A 21553-nucleotide genomic window follows, 5' to 3' on the forward strand; every position below is an offset into this window, starting at 1 on the left:
TTCTTCCCAGTTCAGGTGCTTACTCCTAACACAGTAATTCTTGCACAAAAAGCTCAAGTCCCTTCTTTTCATGTAACCAGTCACATTAAAGGAGACTAACTTCTCTCAAGGCACGTTTTCAATTATTGCTCCTTGCCTGGAAGTGAAGTCAGTTAGCTCAGAAATAACACTGGACCTGCAAGAGTTTACTGACAAGTTTCTGGGTTTGGGGGGAGTTTTGTTTGGTGGTTGGTTTGTTTTTTAAACTGTTACATTATTTGATGAACTGGGCTTGACAGGGCAGCCAGTGTTTCCAATTAGACTAGAAACTGACTCTTACTGGGGAAAGAATAAAAAGCAAGAAGTGCTATATACATTTAGAAGCAAGGGTGCAAGGTAGATTAAGCCTGTTGTAACTTTGGGGCCTATAAAATAACTATGTGAGGCTTAACCTTGCTAGGTCCCTAAACTGAGCACCTACAAACCATGTCTAGTAGCAAGAAGTAGGCTAGAAGTAGTAAAAGAAATGCATTCAGGAAGGGCTGAGCTGATAATCACCGCATCAGTTTAATTAGTAGCTCAGTATCAGGCAGCTGTACATACTACGACAGGTTAGAAAGCTGAACAGCAGCTTGAAATAGTTCAGAAAAATAAGCTACAGGGCACGACAGCATCCAACTCACTCTTCAATGAGCTGCCAAACTCTTTCCTCCTCAACCAGAACAAACCAAGTTGTCTTATGCAAGAGGAAAAGTCTTCATACCTTAGTGCTGACAAGAGCACGGCAGCCTGAAGAATGATGCAAGAGCACTATTAATTTTAATAGGACTGCTTTCTGGGTGTGTCCCTCAAAGGGCAGCAACACCTGCACTCGTACCTTATACAAACAGCTTCCTAAAATCTATTCTTGAGACAAGAAAATGAGAAATAGCTCAAAGTGTCTGTGCTGTACCAACCTTAGACTTGTATAATCAAGCAGAACCCCTTCATCCTCCAGCCACAAATCCACAGGCTGTGCACTGCACACCAACACACCCACCCACCTCAGGCATCATCCTGAGCAGTGACTCCAATGAACTGAACCACCCTCTGTAGGTAAGCATCATATCAGGCAGGTTTCAAGATCGCTCTCTACTCCAAGCCAAATTATTACAAGCTGCAGGTTTGGCACTGCTCTTATCTCATCAAATCACTGCACAATTCCCACCCTTAGTCCCCTCTAACAGGTTATCAGTCTTCCACACGTTCACAGGAAGTGCCTCTGTGATAGCAATCCCATAGAGCACCTGGGATGGCCCAGCAATTGAAAGCCTGACAGCTCAGACCAGCCACCAGTCAGCACTCCACCCCACGTGAGTTATCTTTTGCTTCTCTAATGAGAACCGATACAAGACCTCCCGCAGTTATTCCTCCATTTCTTTCAACCTGAGTGAAACAGCCTGAGAAGAAGCTTCAGCTGCTGGTAGAATCAGTTACTGAGGATATTCCAAGCAAAGTAAGAGTCACTGGATACATAAAGCACCAAATGTTGCAACAGCAGCACCAGAAGTCAAGATGAATATCTTCTAAATCACTGGAATCTCATTCCATCTTCAGTTCAGTGTCATATCACAATTTTAGGGAATTTGCTACTCAAACTGCCAACTTCCAGAAAGCCCCAGTGATGGACTTGTTATCCTCTTACTAGAAAGGAGCGTTACCCTCAAGGCCAGCATCCATCCTACTGCTTAAAGCAGCAAACTCTCAAACACATGCAGTGGATTTTTGCTCCAGCTGTTAAAGCCCGAGGGGAAGGAAAAGCAGCAGTGCCATGACCAGGTGTGCTGTAAGCTAATGGAAGAGGCTGCTCTTTTCTGAGACAATATTTTAAATTATTTCACTTCAACGAACATTTCTGAGTAATTAAACAGCCAGATACCATCCGACGTCTCAAACAGCCTCAGATTCTGAAAGAACCTGTAATTAGTTTTCCTGCCAGACCATTCTATACAAACACAGTTTGAGCACCTGTAGGTATAACGAGGATAGAGGTACACATTGGCATATTGAAGCTGTAGCTTTCTTCGTAAAATAAGCCAGGATATCCAAAACAGAAATCTGATCTCTTCATAGCAAGAGGTCTGTCTGACCCAACACTGCCCCTCGTTTCTGCCAGGGCACACACCAGCAATGAAGCACTGAAGCTTCTGACACGCAGCTCCAAAGCTGCACATTCCCATGTTTCCTCTCCCTGCAGCCCTGATTTACTCATCTGTAACATACAGGGATGCTCTGCAGCAGTGAAGCACGCTAAGCAAACACCTCCGAATCATGTGATACTCACGCTTGAGTATGAAGGGATAAAGAGATTCCAGTCCAAAGTAAAAGAAAACAAGCAAGCTATTGTATTCCGCACTAGGAAACAACTGTAAGCCATAAGCCAAACCTATAAGGAAAACCTACCAGACCTCTAAATATTTACCTTGTTCTCATCTCTTCCCTTTTTCCACAGAGTTCAGACTTTCCCAAAGCACAAAAAGGTACATTCTTATGGAAGTCACTCAAAGAAAGGTTCACTGAACATAGACAAAGATAAGAATTTAATTATAATGGGTATCCAACCAGAATATAATGCACCGTTCACAGCAAATTCCTGCTATTAGCAATGAGAGAAAACAAAGATATTGAATTCTCCAACATACTCATGATTAGTGTGTCCAATCACCATGCAATTAAAGAACAGGAACTCTTAATTGTATTGATGCACATTGGTGTGATAAGGATTAGTCACTCGTTTGATGAAAAGCTTATCCACTCAAGAAAAACATGCCCAGCACTCAGATGGAAACCAGAAGATCTGCAGGCAGAGGCAATAAGCTTACAAGTTTACATTAAGTAGGCTTCACTGGCTTCCAAGTTCCACTTATTAGAGATAAATAACCAAAAGAAATTAGAAATGTGGTCCACTTAGACACTTCACTCCAGCTTCTTGGGTCAGATGGTTACCAGTGTCTACATTCAGCAGCATTCAGGAGTGAAAGGGGGGGATCTGTTCAACCAGTGAAGGCTGTCAGACACCACGGGGGTTCTGACGTGACAGCACACTACAACTACTGATTGTTATAAGAAAAGTAAATGAGTTCCTGGAGAATAAAAGCAAAACTATCAACTCATGACTCACAAAAGTATTTCTGCTCTACTCAAACTAAAATTGACTACAGAATGGATGGAGCAGTGTCCTCTCATTAATTCACAATAAGATCTGCCTCTGGGATATGGCAGGTGAACTTTCATCTTGTAGCTTCCCATTTTACATTATCTGTTCTCTGTTGGGAAACAAGAACTTCAAGAACCCACAGAAGAGCAAAAGCAAACTTTGATAACCAGAGCTGTGAGAGTTAGACAAGGCACTGAAGGCTGGAGGAAAGCAAAACTGAAGGCAGTTTTCAGCTGCAAAAAATGCAGAACTGGGTCCCAAAGCAAACAGCCTATCAAGGATGCAAACAATATAATTAGGAATGACAGAGCTTCCCAGCACCTCATTTTATCTCAGGTTTAAAGTTCCAATGATAGCAATTACGTGCTTGCAGATAGCCATGCAATAAGTAGAGCTTTCCCAGGTACACATTTATGTCAATTATGGCTGCAAGAAATGAAATTAGGCAGCCACAGCAAAAAGCTGACTCCCCTTCATGGTCTACTTGCAGAGAGAGCAAGGAGTCACGCTATGGGCCCCCAGCCTAACTAGCAGATAGGAAATTCCAAAGAAACACTTTCTAATCTCAAACTCAGCCACAACCACTTCATGAACAGCCTAACAGTCACGTTGAATGCTCGTAGCAGTAGCATAAGTCATACCAAATTAGCACTAGATCAGCCAGTAGACAGGATGATTCTGACTGCTTCAATACCACAACTACAGCTTCATCTCAGAAATACTCAGTTATTTTACCCATGTACTAGCTGCTTTAAGATATTAATACTCTAAGACTCCACAGTTAAGGTAGGTGTAGATCAGATCAAACCTTTCCATCTATTCCCCAAAACCCTGACAGCGGTTGTACCAAAACAAAAAATAAACTTGCTTACAGAACTGTCAAACTGGATGAAACAGAAAAGTCATTCTCAAAGGATTCAGAAGCTTATGATTTACTCAGGGGTGATATGAAGGACTGAGCTGGGGAGACAGCAAATGAGCTATGCCCCCAGGCAAGTCCTGCCGCCTGCTCCATGCTCCAAGGCAGCTTCAGGAAGCCATCCGAAAGCAGCTGGTGTTCAGACAAGACTCTTAGTTTCCAGCTATGCTTTGCAGCATGTAGACATGCATTTGTCCTCTTGAAAAGGAGCAGCTTCCCCCAGGGGGTCACACGAGAGCAGAAAGCAGCACTACAGAGCTTCATGGTGCCTGGAGCCCACCTCTTCCCTGATGATGATGGAGCCACATTCAACATGCATAGGAAAAGAGAAGCTGTTCTCATTTCAGGTAGCAATACAGAATTAATGCTCTGGATACAGACTTAATTATGGCAACGCAACAGTCTTCCTCCACAAAACCTGAAGTGTATCACCTACCTCAATATTGATTACATTCTAGGAACTGAAGCTTGTACTACACCAGAAGAACTGGAGATAGTTGGCTTAGAGAATGCATAGATTTGTACACACAAGAAATATCCTACAGATATCTTAGATGGAGTCCTCTATTTCAAGATATTTTATTTTCAGAAAGCCTAGTTAAAACATGACATACATTTTCTCACTAGCTTTCCCAACTGAAAAACCTTCCCACATTCTTAAAACAGGCCAAGGCCTCAAGGAAGGAAGCCTTCCATAGACGCCTTAGCTGAGTGGATACTGTACACACAGCATGGGAGAATCAGATCTATGTAGTAAGTTACTTAGACAATGTTGCCTCTATGGAAAGTAGAAAGCAGTTAACAGTATCTTTTTAAGATATTTTCCCACTACTGCCTAAAGGAAGCAGGACATGACAGGGTAGATCTTGCACACCTGTTAAAGATAGCACCAGTAAAGAATAACTTCTGTTCTGAAATTAAAACAACCCAAAAAATCTCAATACATCCAACATTCCCCAAAGACTATTAGCCTTGAGTCTGCTATGTGTCTGTGTGCATCTGCACAACTGCCCCAGCTCAAGAAATAGCACCCAAGTCTTGCCTCAGCCTTGCAGTCTCCCATAGGCACAATGATCAACTCTGAGGGGTTAAATTGATATTTCCTGTAACAAAGTTAAAAATGCAATCACAACTTCTTATTTTAAAGCTCGGCCTGAAGAAGATAAGAACAGTACATTATGAACTTTGACGTTCATGTGTTGGTCCACAAAGGAGAAGAGCTCAAGCTCTTCATTAAAACAATTTCATCACCTTTCCTACACATCCACCAACTTCCAGGCCACCCTCTGGAACTCAGAGCCCCTTACCTCTCATCAGCTCCATATGCACTTTCAGCATTAACTCCCATAGAAGATCAGTGCCCCCACAATACTGTGTTCTCCCCAGTAAGACCTATACAGCATCTTTCCAGTTAACTTGCTATCAGATGCACATCAAATCAACTGCTGCTTCCTGAACTGTAGATTGTGATTCCCAGACAGATTAGCCAAATCTAGGTACCAAAACAGCGTTTTTTTGATGGACATCAATGACTCCAGAAATAATGCCTTTATCTCAACATCCCAAAACACCTTCAGCTTCACTTTTCCTTGAGCTCCCTTTGCACGGTGCAGAGCTGCAGCTCCATCACTCCACAGCACGTGAGCAGAGCATCCCCAGTTTATACCACCAACATAACCCAGACACACTCCAGAACAACCTAAAAGGTACTGCTGGATTCTACCAGATGATGCTGTACTCCTCTCTTCCTCTGTTACTACTGGTTGATTTCCTCCCCCAGCTCCAATCAGCAGAGACAGAGTTGAGGACTCCCTTATGGCATAAAACAGTCTCCTGGAACAACAGCCAGCTGGTGTTCACCTCCTTTACACCAGCACCAGAAGTTATTAAGCAGCTAAAGGGAAGAACAGAGCTAGGCCACTCACAGCTCTAGCACATCAAGCACGTGCTGACAGTTCTCAGCTACCCAACCCAAACGAAGGGGACAAGGTCTTGGCTGTTTTTGTTATCAAATGCACTCTGATCAAAAACAGTTGATACCCCACTTTGCCCACCCCACAAGCAGCAGACAGCAGCACATGTGCAAGTCAAAATACCCATCTGGATACAGTAATCCTGCCTAACGTGGGACTAATGCATCCAAGGTACAAGTAATAACGCACTGCAAGTTGAGGTCTTGAGTTTCTTACTGACTTTGTAGTAAGTCTGTATTTCAAATCCTAAATTAGCACTAAATTCCCTTTCATATCTTCCATGCAAACTGCTCAGTCACCCTGTGATCTCACAGCTCCACAAAGATAAAGGAACAGCTGTCTTTAAAAACCTCCGTTAATCACAAGAATGATCTGCACGTTAGGCATATTCCCAAAGCTTTCCTAAAAGCACTGGAAAGTTATGGCACTAATATCTAGAAGGATAGAATTACAAAGGAAGCTCATGTCCCAGAGACATAAAACCCATATGGGACCTAACAGGCAGATCTTTACCAGCTACTTCAGCTGGGTACACATGCAGAACAGTTGTACATTACAGCAAAGAAGAGGCACAGACAATTCGGTGCTTGGAAGCTCATCCTGAAAGAAACAATTCATATTATTTGATCTGGTCAATAGAAGTAGCTATGAAACAAGATCACATTCAAGTATTTGTGATTTCCATTCTAGCTCACAGTATTTGATAAGCACTGTTGTACTCTTTGCAGTCATAGGCTCTAACAAACAACCAACACCAAACAGAAGAGTCCCATGATCATACCCAGCTACACAACCCCATGCAGAGCTACCAGAACAGGAACAACCTTTTATCTTCCACAGCAGAAAAGACCCCACATGCTGGATGCTAACCCAGCTCCTCCAATTCACTCCATAGACAATGACTCCTTCCTTGCACTCCAGCAGATTTATCAGGCTCCTTCCCAGCTCTCCAGCAGCCCACTGATACTCTTCTCCTTACGTTACTCCATTTGGACACATTAATTGTCAGCCAAGCACTGCTCAGATCTCCTACTACTGAAGGGCTGACAACACACTTCTCTCCACCACCCTGCACAGCATGTAGGTGGAACAAGATCTCAGATAAAGTGCTGTGCTCTCTACCTTCAGGAGTTTGGACACGCTGCATTTCTGGTTCCTTCTGGTGCAGACAGCCATTTTAATGGGAAAATCAAGAGCTTATCAAGCTGGCCTTGCCGATGGTTTCTTAAGCAGGCTAACACTTGGCTAATTTCTAGTTCAGACAGTTAATGGCAGGACATTAGCAAAATCCTAAATAAGCACCAATAATACTACCAGCCAGAAAACTAACTTGTCTCAAGATATCACTCCTATAATCTTTAGGACTCAAAGACCTTTGGGCACAGTTGCCAACAAACCTGCTGCTTAACATTTTCCCTGCCCACCTGCCTCTCCCCCAACTCCAAAGCAAGCACACAAACCTCTCAGTGCAGCATTTCAGAAGCCTATGCCCCACCTTTACTTATCTGACAATGATTTCAACACTCTGAGCTCACAGCATTTCCTGTACTACGAAAGAAAGTACTTGTTCTGTCTTCTAAAAACCACTATGATCACTAATGCAAAGCAACACAGATACTAGATGTCACATCTCCTCTACCTATAAACTCACTCATACAAGCTCCCCTTCATCCTCCACCACAAAGGATTTTCAGTACTACAACAGGTTTTACTAACAGACCAGACGCACCCTCAGCCCTTTATCTAAAGCTTCAAACATGGCAGGTATTGCACAAAACCTGCCACAGCTCCCTCAGTCACACAACCATCCCCTGTCAATGGGCAATTAAAATAGTCTTTTATTCCCACCATAAAGTCAATCATCACTCCATGCTACTCCGTGTGATTCTCTAGACAAACTCCGCTAAGAAAAAGCTTCACTGCACATGGCAACATGGGCTCAGCACACCAGAAAACAGGCAGGTGAAGTGCACAGACAGGAGAGAAGCAGGTACCAGATGTTCAGCCTGTGCGAGGCACAAGCTTGTGCCCAGCCCTCACCCAGTAAGGGAGGGGTGCAAGGAATGAAAGAACCATGGAATCATGGAATGGTCTGGGTTGCAAAGGACCATAATGATCATCAGTTACTTCTACAGAGAGATGCAAAGGAATGTGAGGTTGGTAAAGCAGCATTCCCTAAAAGGAGGGACAACGTAACTACAACGCAAACCTTGAGCTTCCCTTAAAACACAGAAACTTCAGCACGGATTGGGGTCAGGAGGGTTGGCATGGAACCGTACTCACCAGAGAAGGGCAACATCTGTTCAAATCCCACCAGAGGAACGGGACTGTTAAGAAAAACACGGGGAAGAAGCTCGATTAAAGCCCCCACGCACCGTAAGCAATAGAAAAGCCCTGACAACCTCGTTAGTGGGAGCACAGACCCCACGCAGCTGTACGCAACCGATATGGGCTGAGCTCGGGGCCGGGACAGCAGGCAACGCGGGGTACGGGCACACAGAGGCGGCCACGGGGCACGGCCAGAGCCCGGCGCGGCCCTGCACCGTCACCTTCCCGAGGCCGCCGGGCCCCGTGGGAAGGAAAGGAGACCGAGCTCCACACCGAGCTCCACACCGAGCCCCGAGCCCCCGGCCGAGGGAGCGCAGCGCAGCCGCCCCAGCTGAGGGGGCGTGCCGGGCCGCGGCCCTCCGTGACAGCCCGGCCGCCCTCCGCCAGGCCCCGGCCCAACGCATCCCCCCACGCGGCGCCGAACCCCTTCACGGACCCTCAGCGGCTCCTCACCTCGGGGCCAGGCATGGCGCGGAGCCCCCACACCCCGTCCCGGGGCGCGGCGTCCTGCCTTGGGCCGGGGTCGCCGGGCTCCTGGCTGCCGCCGCCGCCGCTTTTCAGCACAACATGGCGGCCGCACGGGACGCGGGCACGGCGAGACGAGCGCGCTCCCGACGCCGCCTGCCTCCCCCCAGCGGGGCGGTGCCGGCCGCCTCCTGTCAGGTGACGGGGCCGGGAGCCGCCTCCTGCCGGGCCCTCAGCCCTCCTACAGGGGAGGAGTTCGCCTCTATCCCCCTTTATAACCCTGTGGGCCTTTTAAGTGCTGGCTGGAGGTGCTGTTGTGACGTCGGAGCCCTAAGATGGCCGTGACCCCTGAGGTAACCGAGCCCCCCCAGGTGACTGCAGCTGCCTTGGGGTGATGGGAGCCATGGTGGTCCTAACCCCACAGGAGCTCTTGGAGCTACATATCCAACTGGAAACCCATTGCCTGTGTGCTGCCATTGCTTCTGTGCCATTTTGGGCCTTGGCTACAAGGATTCATGTGGCCCCTTGCTGTCTGTAAATGTGCTGGACAAATCGCCTTGAGCAGCTTGCAGCTCCTCCATGAAGTAATAGAGAACAGCGAGCCAGAAAGTGCACAGCAATGGGGAGAAAAGTGATAAAGCAGAAGGAACAAGAGTGCAGATCGGCTTAAAGGCACTGCAGAATGGCAGCCATGTGCAGGTGGCATGGAGTGCTTGCAGGCCTGTATCTGGGTCTTGTTGCGAACGTGCTGGGTTGTCAATGCTTTATTTTTATACGTCTCTTTAATTTACAGTGCACTATGTAGGTCAGGTTGTGCTTTTGAGAGATATTTCCACCTGCTCGTGTTTGCCTTGGTCTGGAATGAAGTTACACTAACTATAAAATGTGCTCCTAAATTATCCTCAGGGCTCTCCCTCTGAGTCCAAAGCTAGTCATTGGAGCAGATGGGCTCCGGTCTGTCATTAAGCCGTGCTGAAGCTGGAAGTGGCATTAGAACGAACAACACAAATGCAGGATCCCGTGTCTTTAAGCTCAGATAGAAGCCACACGGTGAGTTGTTTGCTAGTTTGCTCCCTTGGTTGGGGCCAGAAAACATTTGAAAGGAAGTTAATGAGCCCCTCTGAAGGGACTTTTTCCAACAACAAGCCATCATCTGAATGTAAATGCGGCCTGAAAGTCAATATGTACCTTCTGGGGAAATTTAGGAGAAATACAGGTAACTGAAGGGAAAAACAGGATTCCTGGCCTGTTTATACCCAAAATCAATGAAAAACTGTTCTGTCAGTATGGCTGCATTTCTGAAGGGCAGGTGTTGGCAGCATTAGGAAGCAGAATATGACTTTTGAAGGCTCCCTGTTAAGCAGTTACCTCTGCAGTGTGCCTGGAAGGAGATCAAATGTGACCTACTTCAGGAAACTGAATCCTGGAGACCCAGGGCTTCGGTACAGCGTAACCTGCTGGTTGCTCCCTCTGTATTTAGGGACGGGAGCAAGCTGGAGTGCCAGGAAAAGCTACACGCTCCCTGCTACTTATTTCAGTGGCACAGATTGTCTGCCATGGCACCCAACAGATTGCTTGGAGAGTCCCTAGGTCTTGTGTTCAGATTCTCTCCATTTTGTGTTCCAGTTTATTTATGCATTAATGTTAGATATGGCCTTGTGTTAAATGACTTTTACTTCTGTTTTCTATGATCGGAGATCATGGCAAAGGATGACAGATCAGGGCAAAGGGTGGTAGCTAATGGGAAATGGAAGTTACTGCACCCAAAGGGAGAGCGATGCCCATGAGAACCTGACGTGCAACTTAAAGAACAAGGCCTCCCCAAACCCACACACCTGGCAAACCTGGAGCATATCCTCACTTATTCAGTACGAAGTTTTGCATTTTGGGTAGTGAGGACTCACTGAGGAGCTACCGAAGCACTGCCTGGTTTTAAACAGGGGGAGAAGAGCAACCCAGCCATATACACCTCTGTTTGTCTGACCTCAAGGACTTTAAATGCATTACAAATAAATGCAAGGGAAAAAAGTAGTTGGGGACAGGTGTGTTAAGTAGAAGATAAAGTAAAATATAATGTGATTTTACTAAAGATAGGTTACATGAAATTGTCAGTTCTCTTCAATAATAGTTTTCTAGCCAACTGATTTACATTGGGCTTAATCTAACCGATTTACATTGGGCTTGATCTAACTGGATTTAATAGAGCACTGAATATAATGCAGTATTGTTTATCTGGGGAGCTATTTGGTAGGTGAGAAGATAGCTACAGAGAGATGGCAATGTATAAATTGGGTATAAATTGCTAAATGGGAAAGGTAGAGATGTCACCTCAAACATGCAGCGTGTGGATGTGTGGGGAGCCAGGGGAAAGGCTCAGAGGCTGAGCTCCTGTGCACATCTCTGGTTGCCTGTCTCTGAGACGGAGCTCCAGGCTTCAGGGATGTTCAGGCTGACCCAGCAAGGCTTTCCTTACATCCTTTGCATCTCACGCTATATTTCTACTAGAGGTAGGAGTGAGCTGATGGCATTTGCTGATGGCACAAGGTCGGGAAGCACTAGCAGCACAGAGAGATATCTGTGTTTCTGGAAGAGCTGGATAACACTGAGTGCTGGCACATCAGAAAGGGGATGACATTTAATAGTGGAAAGTACGTGGCCATGTGCTTGGGGAGTGTGAACAATATCTTCCTAATGCTTGTTGGAAATGACAGAAGAAGAGAAAAATCTGGGTGTATTTGCTGATCTCACAATGACTGAGAACTCCCAAGATGAAGCAGGCTGACGAAACGCACATATCAATTGGGATGTTTCCAAAGGAAGGGGAGAATATTAGGAGCACGATACAAAGCTCTGCTGCAACCTGCTCTGGGATCAGGAGTGCAGCTTTGGTCACTTTATTGAAAGGAGACAAAATGTGACTGGAGGATAATGACAGGGTCATCCAGAGCTTGTCTTCTGTAAAGATTTTCACATCATTTGTTTAGCCAAAAACAAAGAAAGGAATAGAGTTGCTCTCAACAAAACTTCAGGGAATAAGAAGTAAATACGTCTCCATTAAGAGCAAGGGTGATGGTAGTGTGAGAGCAAACAAGTATCCGGTGGCCATGAAGAGTCTGGGCTGAAACATGAGAACATCAGAGCTTCCAACAGCTCCAGTTCTGAGGCTCTAATCGTCCTTTCAGAGCTGCTTTATCCTGGTGCATGTGCCACCAGCAGCTGAGAACTGCCCCCGAGGAGCCAGCAAGTCCTTCCCAGACTTCTCTATGTGTTTCGGACTCAGTCACTGAGCTGCTAGTTAGCTTCTGACAAAGACAAAAGGGATACCTGGTGTGGAAAGATATTCTTCGGGCTGCGATCACAATCAAATGTCATTTTAGTCAGTGGCTGTGTTCAGTGAGGGTGCAGTTAAAATTGACGTGTGGTTGTGGTGGAGGCTGACAGCCTCTTGTTCTGGATCATCCCAATCCCATCTTCCTGCAGATGCCCGTCCTGTATTTGAGGTGCAATCTTACACCTGGAACAGTAAGAAGTAACAAAACCAAACGTGTTTTAGGCACTTTCTTGCCCTTGTTACCATCCAGTGACCGAAACAGCCAAACCTGCTCTTCGTGGGGTGTTTCTGTAATGATGACAAATCGATGGTAAGGGCAGATGTGTCTCAAATGAAACAAAACACACCAAGTCCTGACTGTGTAAGAACAGGAGGATCATGGCTGGTGAGGACATCAGGACCTGCATGGTGTGAGGCTTCCCCTGGTTAAAATCTGCCAGCTGAGAAGCTCCCACTCTGTCAGTTGTTCTGATGAGACCTGAAACATGGATGCTGTGAATGTAAAATAGATGAATAACTTGGAACTAAGGAGATTTTTATGACATATCAATTGTCTTTATCAGTGTTTCCCAGCAGTCTTGTTTTCAGATTGTCTTTTATCTCTGTGTTAACAGGATGTACTGCTAGTGACATTTCGCCAAAGGAATGTGGCATTAAGAAGTTGTCTTCACAGAGGCTACTTATCAAGGTGATTTTTAGATGATTAATCGAAAATGAAGTTCTTGGGGGCTTTGAGAGCTCCAAGTTCAGTGGAACAGCTACAGTGTTTTTGAGCAAATACTGAAATGGCCCTGGGCACTGTTTCCAGGCAGGAGCACAACAGACTGGGCCTGGCTTGGCTCTGCTGTGTGAGCTGGTTGACACATGAGCCCAGCTTCAAGCAGCAGGCCAGCTGAAGACATACTCAGCCTGTTTGCGGAATGAAGGACAGCACTTGGCCATAGCACTTGAATTGAACATACTAGTTCTGCTGAGCACAGAGCATTCATCTGCAGGTGATGAATGACACCTTGTTTGTGCAGGGCCTTTCTCTACCTGGAAGAAGCAGCTGAGGATATCAATATCAACGATGTACCAGCAGTCCGGTATAGGCAGGATCCTTGGAAGCTTTGTTTTATGTTCACCTCCCTTATTTTCTTATTCTTAGAAGACTAATAATCCATATTGTTCTTCTAATGAGCTAAAAGTAAGTAAAATATTCAAAATATTCAATATGGAATGCGTCTCTTTAGAAAAGTTAACTGACAACTGTAAGCTGTGTTGTGTTGCTACAACAATGCTGTCTGATAAATGCTTTCAATAATGAAGCATATACATTCTTCTTAATTAGCATGCTAAGGATCCTTCCTTCTCAAGTTAGATTGTTGTTATTATTCCGTCATACAGAAGAGCACAAGGCAAAGAGGGCCTAAGGAGTTCCTAAGAGGTAAACAGCTATCTTCTGTGACTACAGTAAATAACCAGATATTCTAAGCAACCCCTGGGCCGTCATGTGAAAATGCAGGGACCTTGAAAAACGGAGTGCTGCCCTACAGACAGAATGCCATATTGCAGTGATCGTGACAGACTATGAAGAAAGCAGGCTGATCTCAGACAGTTCCTGGGGTAGCTCCAGCATATCAGTCCTCCCCTTGGTGCTTTTTGCACTGCTTGAAATGAGCAGGCTGCTTTTGTGGTGTATTGCTGGCCAAGTCAGGAGCATCGTTACCACGCAATCAAGGCAGTTGTTGGTGTCTATCTGTCAGAACAGTGACAGAGCTACTGGAACCAGGGCGCTCTTCCCAGCCTTGTGACATCTGATAGTTTCATGGTTACATCCAGCACTGAACAACTTCCTCCTGTCCACGAATCACATCAAAATAAGGATCCCTTTGAAGAAAAGCTTTTCCAAGAGGTTCTTGTCTGGAGGAGTTCTGCGCTCAGGATCTGATCCAAAGCTCAATAGGGAGCGAACTGTGACAGTGGGATTTTCCTGCAGGTTGGTTTTTATTCCAAGCTGTTTCCAGTGCTTTGCTTTTCCATGAGACAGCGCCCAGTGGTTACCCTGCACTGCCGGGAGCTGTGCAAGTGAAAGCTTTTCCCTCAGATTTGCACTAAGATTACAGATTTGAATAGGAATTCTATTTGTTTGCCAGTTGAAATTTAATTTGTACAAGTAATGATATGCATGTGATTGCAAGACTCAGTTACACGCACATAATGGCACCAAGATTTTGGGCAGAGCTCCGATGGTTCACAGTGCTTTAGGAAATCAAGCTCATAATAATACACAATCAATAAGGCAAAGGCAGCAAAAATCACCAAGAAGAGGAATAAAAAGTGATTCAAAACAGCCTGATGACAGACTCTGGGCCCACTGAGTCACTTGGAGACTTTCCACCGGTGCTTCGGAGGAAGGCTGGCAAAGAAGGGTAAATAAACAGATGCCTCTGCAAAGGAATCATGCTTCAATTGCCAAATATTATCCTCCACTAAATAATCAGAACAAACCTTGAATCTGACATAATCCCTGGAGTTTTGTTCTGCTAAGTGTTTTAAGCACATCGATGGTGGGGTTCAACCCGAGGACCCGACTCGTCTCGGTGATGTTTGAGAAACAAAAACAATAAATAATTCATTAACAAAAATCAGTAATTCAGAAGGTAGGGTGAGACATTGGCTAAAGCTGCAGGCTGCCTGACAACCTGCCATGACATTTAAATTGCAAATCAATTGTACCCTGCGGAATGTGAAACGAACACAACCTCTCCGTGCTGCCTTCTTTCTAGAGAGAAAATGCCAGCTTGCTAATAAGGAAACACTGAACATGGCAGCTCTAGGAGTGAGAGGCACGCAGGCAGCTTGCTCTATGGGGCTGCTGCAGGTCCACCCCATTCCCTTGTCTCTCCTCTGGCCACGTGTGATGTACAGGAGTGGGAACAGCCATGATGTGGTTACAAATAGGATGGCAATCAAGGTGCTGACTGCTTGCTGCTTCTGAGCATGCCAGACTGGGAGACTGGGAGCTAGAACCTCAGTACAGTCTCATTCCTAATGCACATGACTGAGGGCATGATGTGGTTTCCATTCTAGATGCTTTGTATATTTATTGTATGTATTTCTATCTTTTGTAGATTCCATTCTAGGCCTCTTTGTATAGAACTGGGCTCTGGAGTTTTGGAAGAGACTTCTGCAGTCAAGGAGAGCTGAGATACGTGGAGCACCTCCAGCACAGTGAGTTGGTTGCTTTAAATGCCTCATTTATTCTGTCTTTCAACCCAAGAACGTGTGATTTCAATGGGTTTAGAGCACTGTAAGCTTGGCTCATGTAATCTGTTCTCAGCAGCAATTGAGCTGGTGTTTATGGACAAGAACTCTCTCCGTCCTGCAGCTCAACCTGCTGATTTCCAGTAATGTCCCCAAACAGCAGAGAAACCAAAACTGAGAGCAGCCGGTGTGTGCACTGTGTGGGGTGCTGGCTCTGGCAGCTCAGTGCTCTGTGTCCTCTGCCTCCCGTGTGTCAGAACTAAGTCAGTAAGGCCTGATTCCCACTGCTACCTGCACAGGGGTGCACACTGTGCTGGCCTGCACAGCAGGAAGCAGCACCACAGACAGCCCCTCAGCAGGGACGGTCTGACACCGGTCTGACACCGGTCTGACACCCCCGGCCCATCCCGGCCCACAAGCACGTCTCAGGCCCCGCCTCCGCTTCCTCCCGACCCCGGAATCGCCTCCTGCTTCCGGAGCGCGGTGCCGGTTGGACGTGGCCGCACGGTAACGGGGCCTGGGCCGGGGTAAAGGCGGAACCGCTCCGTCCCCGGCAGTGCCCGGGCTGCGTGGCTGCGGTGGGGCGGGGAGCTGGGGTTCGGACAGGGCCCTGCAGGGGATCCGGGCTGCTTTGGGCCGCTGTGAGGCTGGGGGACTCTGCTGTGCCCTCGGGTGCTTCGTGCGGTGCTCTAGGCCGGCTGGAGGCCTCCGAGGTGCAGCGGGAGGGAGCCGGGGCTGGGGGCAGCAGGGCTGGGGGCAGCAGGCCTTGTCTGGGGGCCGGGCTGCTCCTCCAAGCAGTACCTGTGTGTCCCCTGCCGTCCCTGCGTCGGGCACCTCAGTGGGCACTGAAGCGTAGAGCAGGGAGCATCTGCTGTTGTGTTTCCCTGCTGAAAGTGCTGTGGTGTGGTTTGTTTTTTGGATATATATGTTGGTTTTCTTTGTAAGGCCTTCTCTGCTGTGTATCTAAGGCCACAAGGTAGATTCATGATGATTCAGGACCACTGCTGGCTCCACACAGGATCACCCCAAAATCAGACCGGTCTGCGTGGTGTCCTGGTACTCCCTGAGCTCCAGCAGCTCGGGCTGTGCCCACTGACCTGGCTGCCTCTTCCTCTGGGGCAGAACCTTTCTCTGATATCCAGTCTGAACCTTCTCTGAGATCCAAAAAAATCCCTGTTTATTTAAGCCAAAACTTGCAAAGGGATTATGTCATAGAGATCTGGAGCAATCCTCCATGCTGGGGTCTCTGTGCTCAGACTTATTCTTCAATAATAACACTGTTATTATATAATAACAGTAATACACAAATAAACTTCTGGTTGGGGCCCCATCTCTTCCAAGCTCTTCCTGACTTGCCAGGCTCAAAATGAGGCACCTGATGTTTTTCCCATATTGCAAATTTTCACTTCACTGTGGAGTTTTCAGAATGACTCTAGAAATTATAAGAGCCAAAGTATTTATTTCAGCTTTTCTGTGCTATGCAGTGTTAGCATTTATCTGGTGTATTTTTTCTTATTATCTTTTTTAAGCCTCTGTAGTATTAATAATAATATAATTTATACTAAACTCCATTCTTTGGACCCAGAGGCACAATTCTTCCACTTTGTGTCCAAACCAACATTGCTCCCTAATCAGCCTTGTTCAGCTCCTCCTTTCTTCTATTCTACCCAGGTAATGTGAATAACATGAAATACATGTAATGAGACTTTGGTTCTTATATCTTCACCACATAATTTTTTAGTACCATTTCACTGACATCACTGTAAAACCCTCAGCAGTTTGAAAGCTGTGTTAATCTGTGGTTTACATTTTGCATTAATGCCTGAACCAATGCACATGATCACATCCTTTATATTGAATGCAGAAGGATTGAGTCACAGTTAATTTCAGAGTTAACCGAAATATTCCTGGGCCTAAAAGTGCTGCTGACAATTGAAATCCAGTCCCATGAACACCTGTGGGAAATGGACAGGAGAATGCAAGGCTTCAGATTGCCTCCTTAGTTTGTGATGTCAGGAGATAGGCGGCACACATTAAAACAGACTGCAGGAGCAGGTAGTTCAGCATGACTCTTCAGTAACCAGACTGAAACATTAAGCTTCCCTAAAACAATGTCCTCAGATGCTTTCTGTTGTGCCTTAGATATCCACAGTCTCTCAGAAGCAGGAATGAAAGCGTAGCACTGTGAGTCAAACCTCTTCTAAGGCACGTGCAGGTGGCTCCTGGGTGTTCCCTAAACCTTCAGCATTTGGGTGGTGTAAAAAACTTTGCAGAAGTTGTTTCCAGCCTCGGTGTGTCTGTGGTATGGTAAAGCTGTCACCTGTTTTGTTATGCTTTTGATTGACTGACCTTGTAAAACACATCCTGTGCTGCTTTTGTTTTTCTGTTTGCTGACGACAGTCACAAGTCATCACAATGCCAGCGCTGCCACTGGATGAACTCCAGCTCACAGAAAAGGATCCCAAGACAGGGAAGCTGAGAACTTTACCGGCACTGGTGAGCTGTATTTTTTCATGAAGGCTTAACAAGACCTTTACCAAATAACAGTCCTATATTGAATCCCGAGCCAAAGGCTGTGCTTGTTCAGGATATGGTGAAATTTGAACAGTTTCCCTGTTTGGTAGATTTTTCTTCATGTTTTAATGCATTTGCTTAGCTGAGATTTTAGTTTTTTTTAGTGATAAATAAATGAAAGCACACTGTGTTCAACATCCACAATAAATTATGTCCTCCTGTAACTCCTTACCCTTTCAAAGAAAAGCCCATTAAACGATGCTTTGGGAGCTTTTGCAAGCTGTGTGCAGTGTAGCTCTGAGTTACCCCACTGGGATAGTTCTCCCCACTTACTGTGTCCTGTGATCTCAGGTTGGAACCACAGGGTCAAACTGGAGATCTGTGCCTTGTGCTTGTCTAGCACAAGAGCATCATGTCCATGCTGTTACATAGGAATATTCAAAATGGTGCACAAAAATGAAACCCACAGTTATCCTTTTCTTCCAGTAACGTAGTCGCACATACTGAGCTTTCTCCTGGGCATGTTGCTGGAGTAGGGCCTGCTGTTGATTTGACTTGCTCAGATTACCCTGGGCATCTGTGTGGGCTGAGGCAGAACTCAAGGCTGCGTTGTTGTGCAGCATGATCCTCGTTTTAGGATTGGGGGATTTGGGCAAACTATTCAGTAACTCCTGAGAAGGGTAGCAGAGTGTTTCTTCTCTGTATTTGGTGGTCATATTGGTTTGACTTTTTGGAATGTTGTTCGAGAACCAGCTGAGGGAAAAGAGGGCACAGACAACATTTTAAAGGCATGACTTTAAACTGTTCCTGTTTGGTTTGGAGGTGTGGGAGGGTTGCTTTGCAAAGCTTTCTGTTAACAGAGTACAAATAACATCATCTGCTGAGTTATGCAGATCTGACTGCTGAAAACTAAGGTTACTCAGTAACCTGCTGCCTTTAAGTATTAGAATGGGAAGTTACCAGAGAACTGAATGACAAACCCGTATTATCGTGTAACCTTTCAGTTTCCAAAAATTCAGCAGTGCAGATGGTAACTGGGCAATCCTGCCACTTGGTCTGTGGTTTTAATACAGTGTTTTGGCTTCCTGCAGCACCCAGAAATAAAAGCAGATCGGTCTTTTGTGCTATACAGACCGCCACCTGTTGTCAGAGACCCTGCCTTAGTGGAAGAATTCTTGGAGCGAGCAAAATTCATTGCAGATGATCTGGACTGGCTGCTGGCTTTGCCTCATGATAAGTTTTGGTGCCAGGTAATTGCCCAAGTTTTGTGGATGCTGGAGAAAAAAACATGAATGGTGTAGGTGCTTCCAAAAGCCAAGTTTTAAATCATCTTCGTAACGACTTGCTCATCTTATTACATCATTTATCAAGAATTTTAATTCCTGTACCATACAATGCAAAGAAAGTAATATTTTCTTATAGATTGTGGATTTTAAGAGTTTCTATGTGATGGATGGATAGACCCTGTTAGCACTCTAAAATGTCTTGGTGTGAGCATGACCTGTGAGTGTGTGGCATTCCCTTCTTTTCATGTTCTTGTTTTCTGCTGTGCAAGGTGGTATTTGATGAGACGCTTCAGAAATGCCTGGATTCCTACCTGAGCTGTGCACCTCGCAAGTTTGATGTGTTGCTGGATTGCCATCCAGAGGTGAATGACATGCAGAAGCGTCTTCATCGCAGCGTCTTTCTGACTTTCCTGAGGATGTCCACTCACAAGGAGTCCAAGGTGAATATTTCTTTGCCTTGCAGGCACTGCAGGCTGCATAGCTTTGGAAAAAAGGTGATTTGAGAAATTAATCACGTTTCTTATTCACATGCCCTAGCTGCATTCCTCTCTATTTTTATCAGTGTGTTGCTCAGTGTGGAGATGATAAACACTTAGAGCTGAAGCATCTGAACTATGCCATGGTTTCTTTGGAGGGAGATCCAGGCAAGCAGCTAAATAATAGCAGGTTACAAACGTGCCACGATGCATCAGTGTGACTAGAAAAAAAGGGCAAGTTGGTCTTTGTGGCTGCATGGAATATAGGCTTTTCAGGCCACGAGGAGCCAGGTGTTCACCCTCTCAATCCCACTTCACCTTGCTGTGCAGCACTGTGTCATCTGTGCTAATACTTGTCTCTGCTTGAACTTTCTCCATGTTTTGGACGCACACCGAAATTACTCCAAATTACTATTTTCTTGGCATCGTAATTGAAAGGCATACTCATCCCTAATTGTGCAAGTGCAACTCCCATGGGCAGCTGTGGAATTTTCACAAGGCCTTTGGGCAGGATGAGGCACCTTCTGTTTCACCAATTGCTCCCTTGGTATCTTCCTTGGTTCGGTGTGTGTTATGTGTTGGTGGTGTCCTGACTATTACACTGGTGACAGTCAGGACATTGAGGAGAGGTCTTGGAGTGGGAACTGGAGGACCAGGGAGGGAATGAGTGAAAGGAATGCTGGAGCCTGCAGCTGGCACTGCTTCAGCAAAAGTACTCGATACCTCTATGCTGCCTTTCATTGCAGGGTCTGATTAAATCTTGCCACCCCAATGAGGCAGACAAGCATCTGAAACCATTTCATAGTTGAGTAATTTGAAGAGAATGAATAGTCTGTTGTCATGCAGGCAGTCAGCAGCAGTTCTAGAAATTGAACCTAGCCAGCATAAAGCCTGGTCCTGCTGCTCTGGGAGGGACAATGTGCATTCTGCCTTTCACACTGATTGAAAACATTTGCCATCCTAGGCAAATCTGCTGAAAGTCACTGACACATTTTTGCTTGCTTGCTTCCTGGTGTTACAATGGAATTTGTTGTCATCTATAGTTTTAAAAGAAATTCCCTGCATAAGTCGTGTTTTGGAAGCAGATTTTAGCACTCAGGATGTAGAGCTGCAATTCCTGTTGTTTTGTATTTCCTACTTTTAGACAGTGGCACAATGTCTTTAATGCCTTTATTCTTCTATTCCAGGATACCAATAGCATCAGGGTGTGATTTTGTGTGTACTTTTTCAGTGCCAGTTGCTGTGCCTGGCTGCTCATTGCTCCTCCTGAGCTGAGCCCTTTTTGTGCCAGTCCAGCTGTTTACTTGGCCATGTAGTGAGCCAGGTCTGGGAACTGAACCAACTATAAACAGCCCTGTGTCTTAACTTGTAGGTGGATTGGTTCAGTTCAGGACACAGCCCACCTCCATAAGCAGTGGTGCAAAGACAGTGGTGTGGATGGAGTGATGACAGTGACAGATGGGAATGTGGGGATAGAAGGGACTGCAAAAACTAGTTGTATGGCCAGCGCTGCCTCCTGTGAACCAGAACCTTTAGTGCACGTTCAGGAGGTGTTTTTCAAATGCTGTTGTAATACCGCAGTTCTTGCTAAGTAATATATAGATTGTTCTTTAAGTGTATGTTTTGTTTCTTTGTAGGATCACTTTATCACCCCCTCTGTCTTTGGAGAAATTATTTACAACAATTTCCTGTTCGACATCCCTAAGATAATGGATCTCTGTGTGCTGTTTGGAAAAGGAAATGGTCCCCTGCTCCAGAAGATGATTGGTTAGTTAAAGCCAAGAAACAGCTTGTTGCATTTTAGCTTTTGCCTGCTGTGTGTAATACCCCACTTCTTGCC

General features: G+C 45.8%; 2 protein-coding genes across 33 annotated transcripts in view; one reads left to right on the forward strand and one right to left on the reverse strand.

The window, feature by feature from the left end:
- The window catches only part of MTMR3 (myotubularin related protein 3), a 68242-nt gene extending 59246 nt beyond the window's left edge, over positions 1 to 8996 (reverse strand). For 15 of the 19 annotated variants that reach the window (XM_015877980.3, XM_015877979.3, XM_015877978.3 and 12 more), the window contains exons 1-2: positions 8849 to 8996; positions 8351 to 8394 (exon numbers count right to left, since the gene is read on the reverse strand). The gene's annotated coding sequence lies outside the window, so the exon portion shown is untranslated. The remainder of the gene's footprint in view (positions 1 to 8350; positions 8395 to 8848) is intronic. The other 4 variants (XM_085508725.1, XM_085508722.1, XM_015877976.3 and 1 more) reach the window with 1 other exon arrangement.
- A 95-nt stretch (positions 8997 to 9091) lies between these two features.
- Positions 9092 to 21553, forward strand: part of ASCC2 (activating signal cointegrator 1 complex subunit 2) — a 30559-nt gene continuing 18097 nt past the window's right edge. For 3 of the 14 annotated variants that reach the window (XM_015877983.2, XM_085508734.1, XM_085508735.1), the window contains exons 1-5: positions 15907 to 15944; positions 17838 to 17933; positions 19025 to 19201; positions 19507 to 19677; positions 21351 to 21480. In XM_015877983.2, coding sequence (XP_015733469.1) covers positions 17853 to 17933; positions 19025 to 19201; positions 19507 to 19677; positions 21351 to 21480 — 559 coding nt within the window. In that variant the 5' untranslated portion in view covers positions 15907 to 15944; positions 17838 to 17852. Of the gene's footprint in view, positions 9214 to 12827; positions 14170 to 14963; positions 15148 to 15304; positions 15405 to 15906; positions 17109 to 17837; positions 17934 to 19024; positions 19202 to 19506; positions 19678 to 21350; positions 21481 to 21553 lie in introns of those variants that run through there. The other 11 variants (XM_015877984.3, XM_085508729.1, XM_085508730.1 and 8 more) reach the window with 11 other exon arrangements.

Source organism: Coturnix japonica, chromosome 9 (assembly GCF_054131305.1).
Source record: "Coturnix japonica strain WE chromosome 9, WE-NBRP24, whole genome shotgun sequence".
Classification (NCBI taxonomy): Eukaryota; Metazoa; Chordata; class Aves; order Galliformes; family Phasianidae; genus Coturnix; species Coturnix japonica.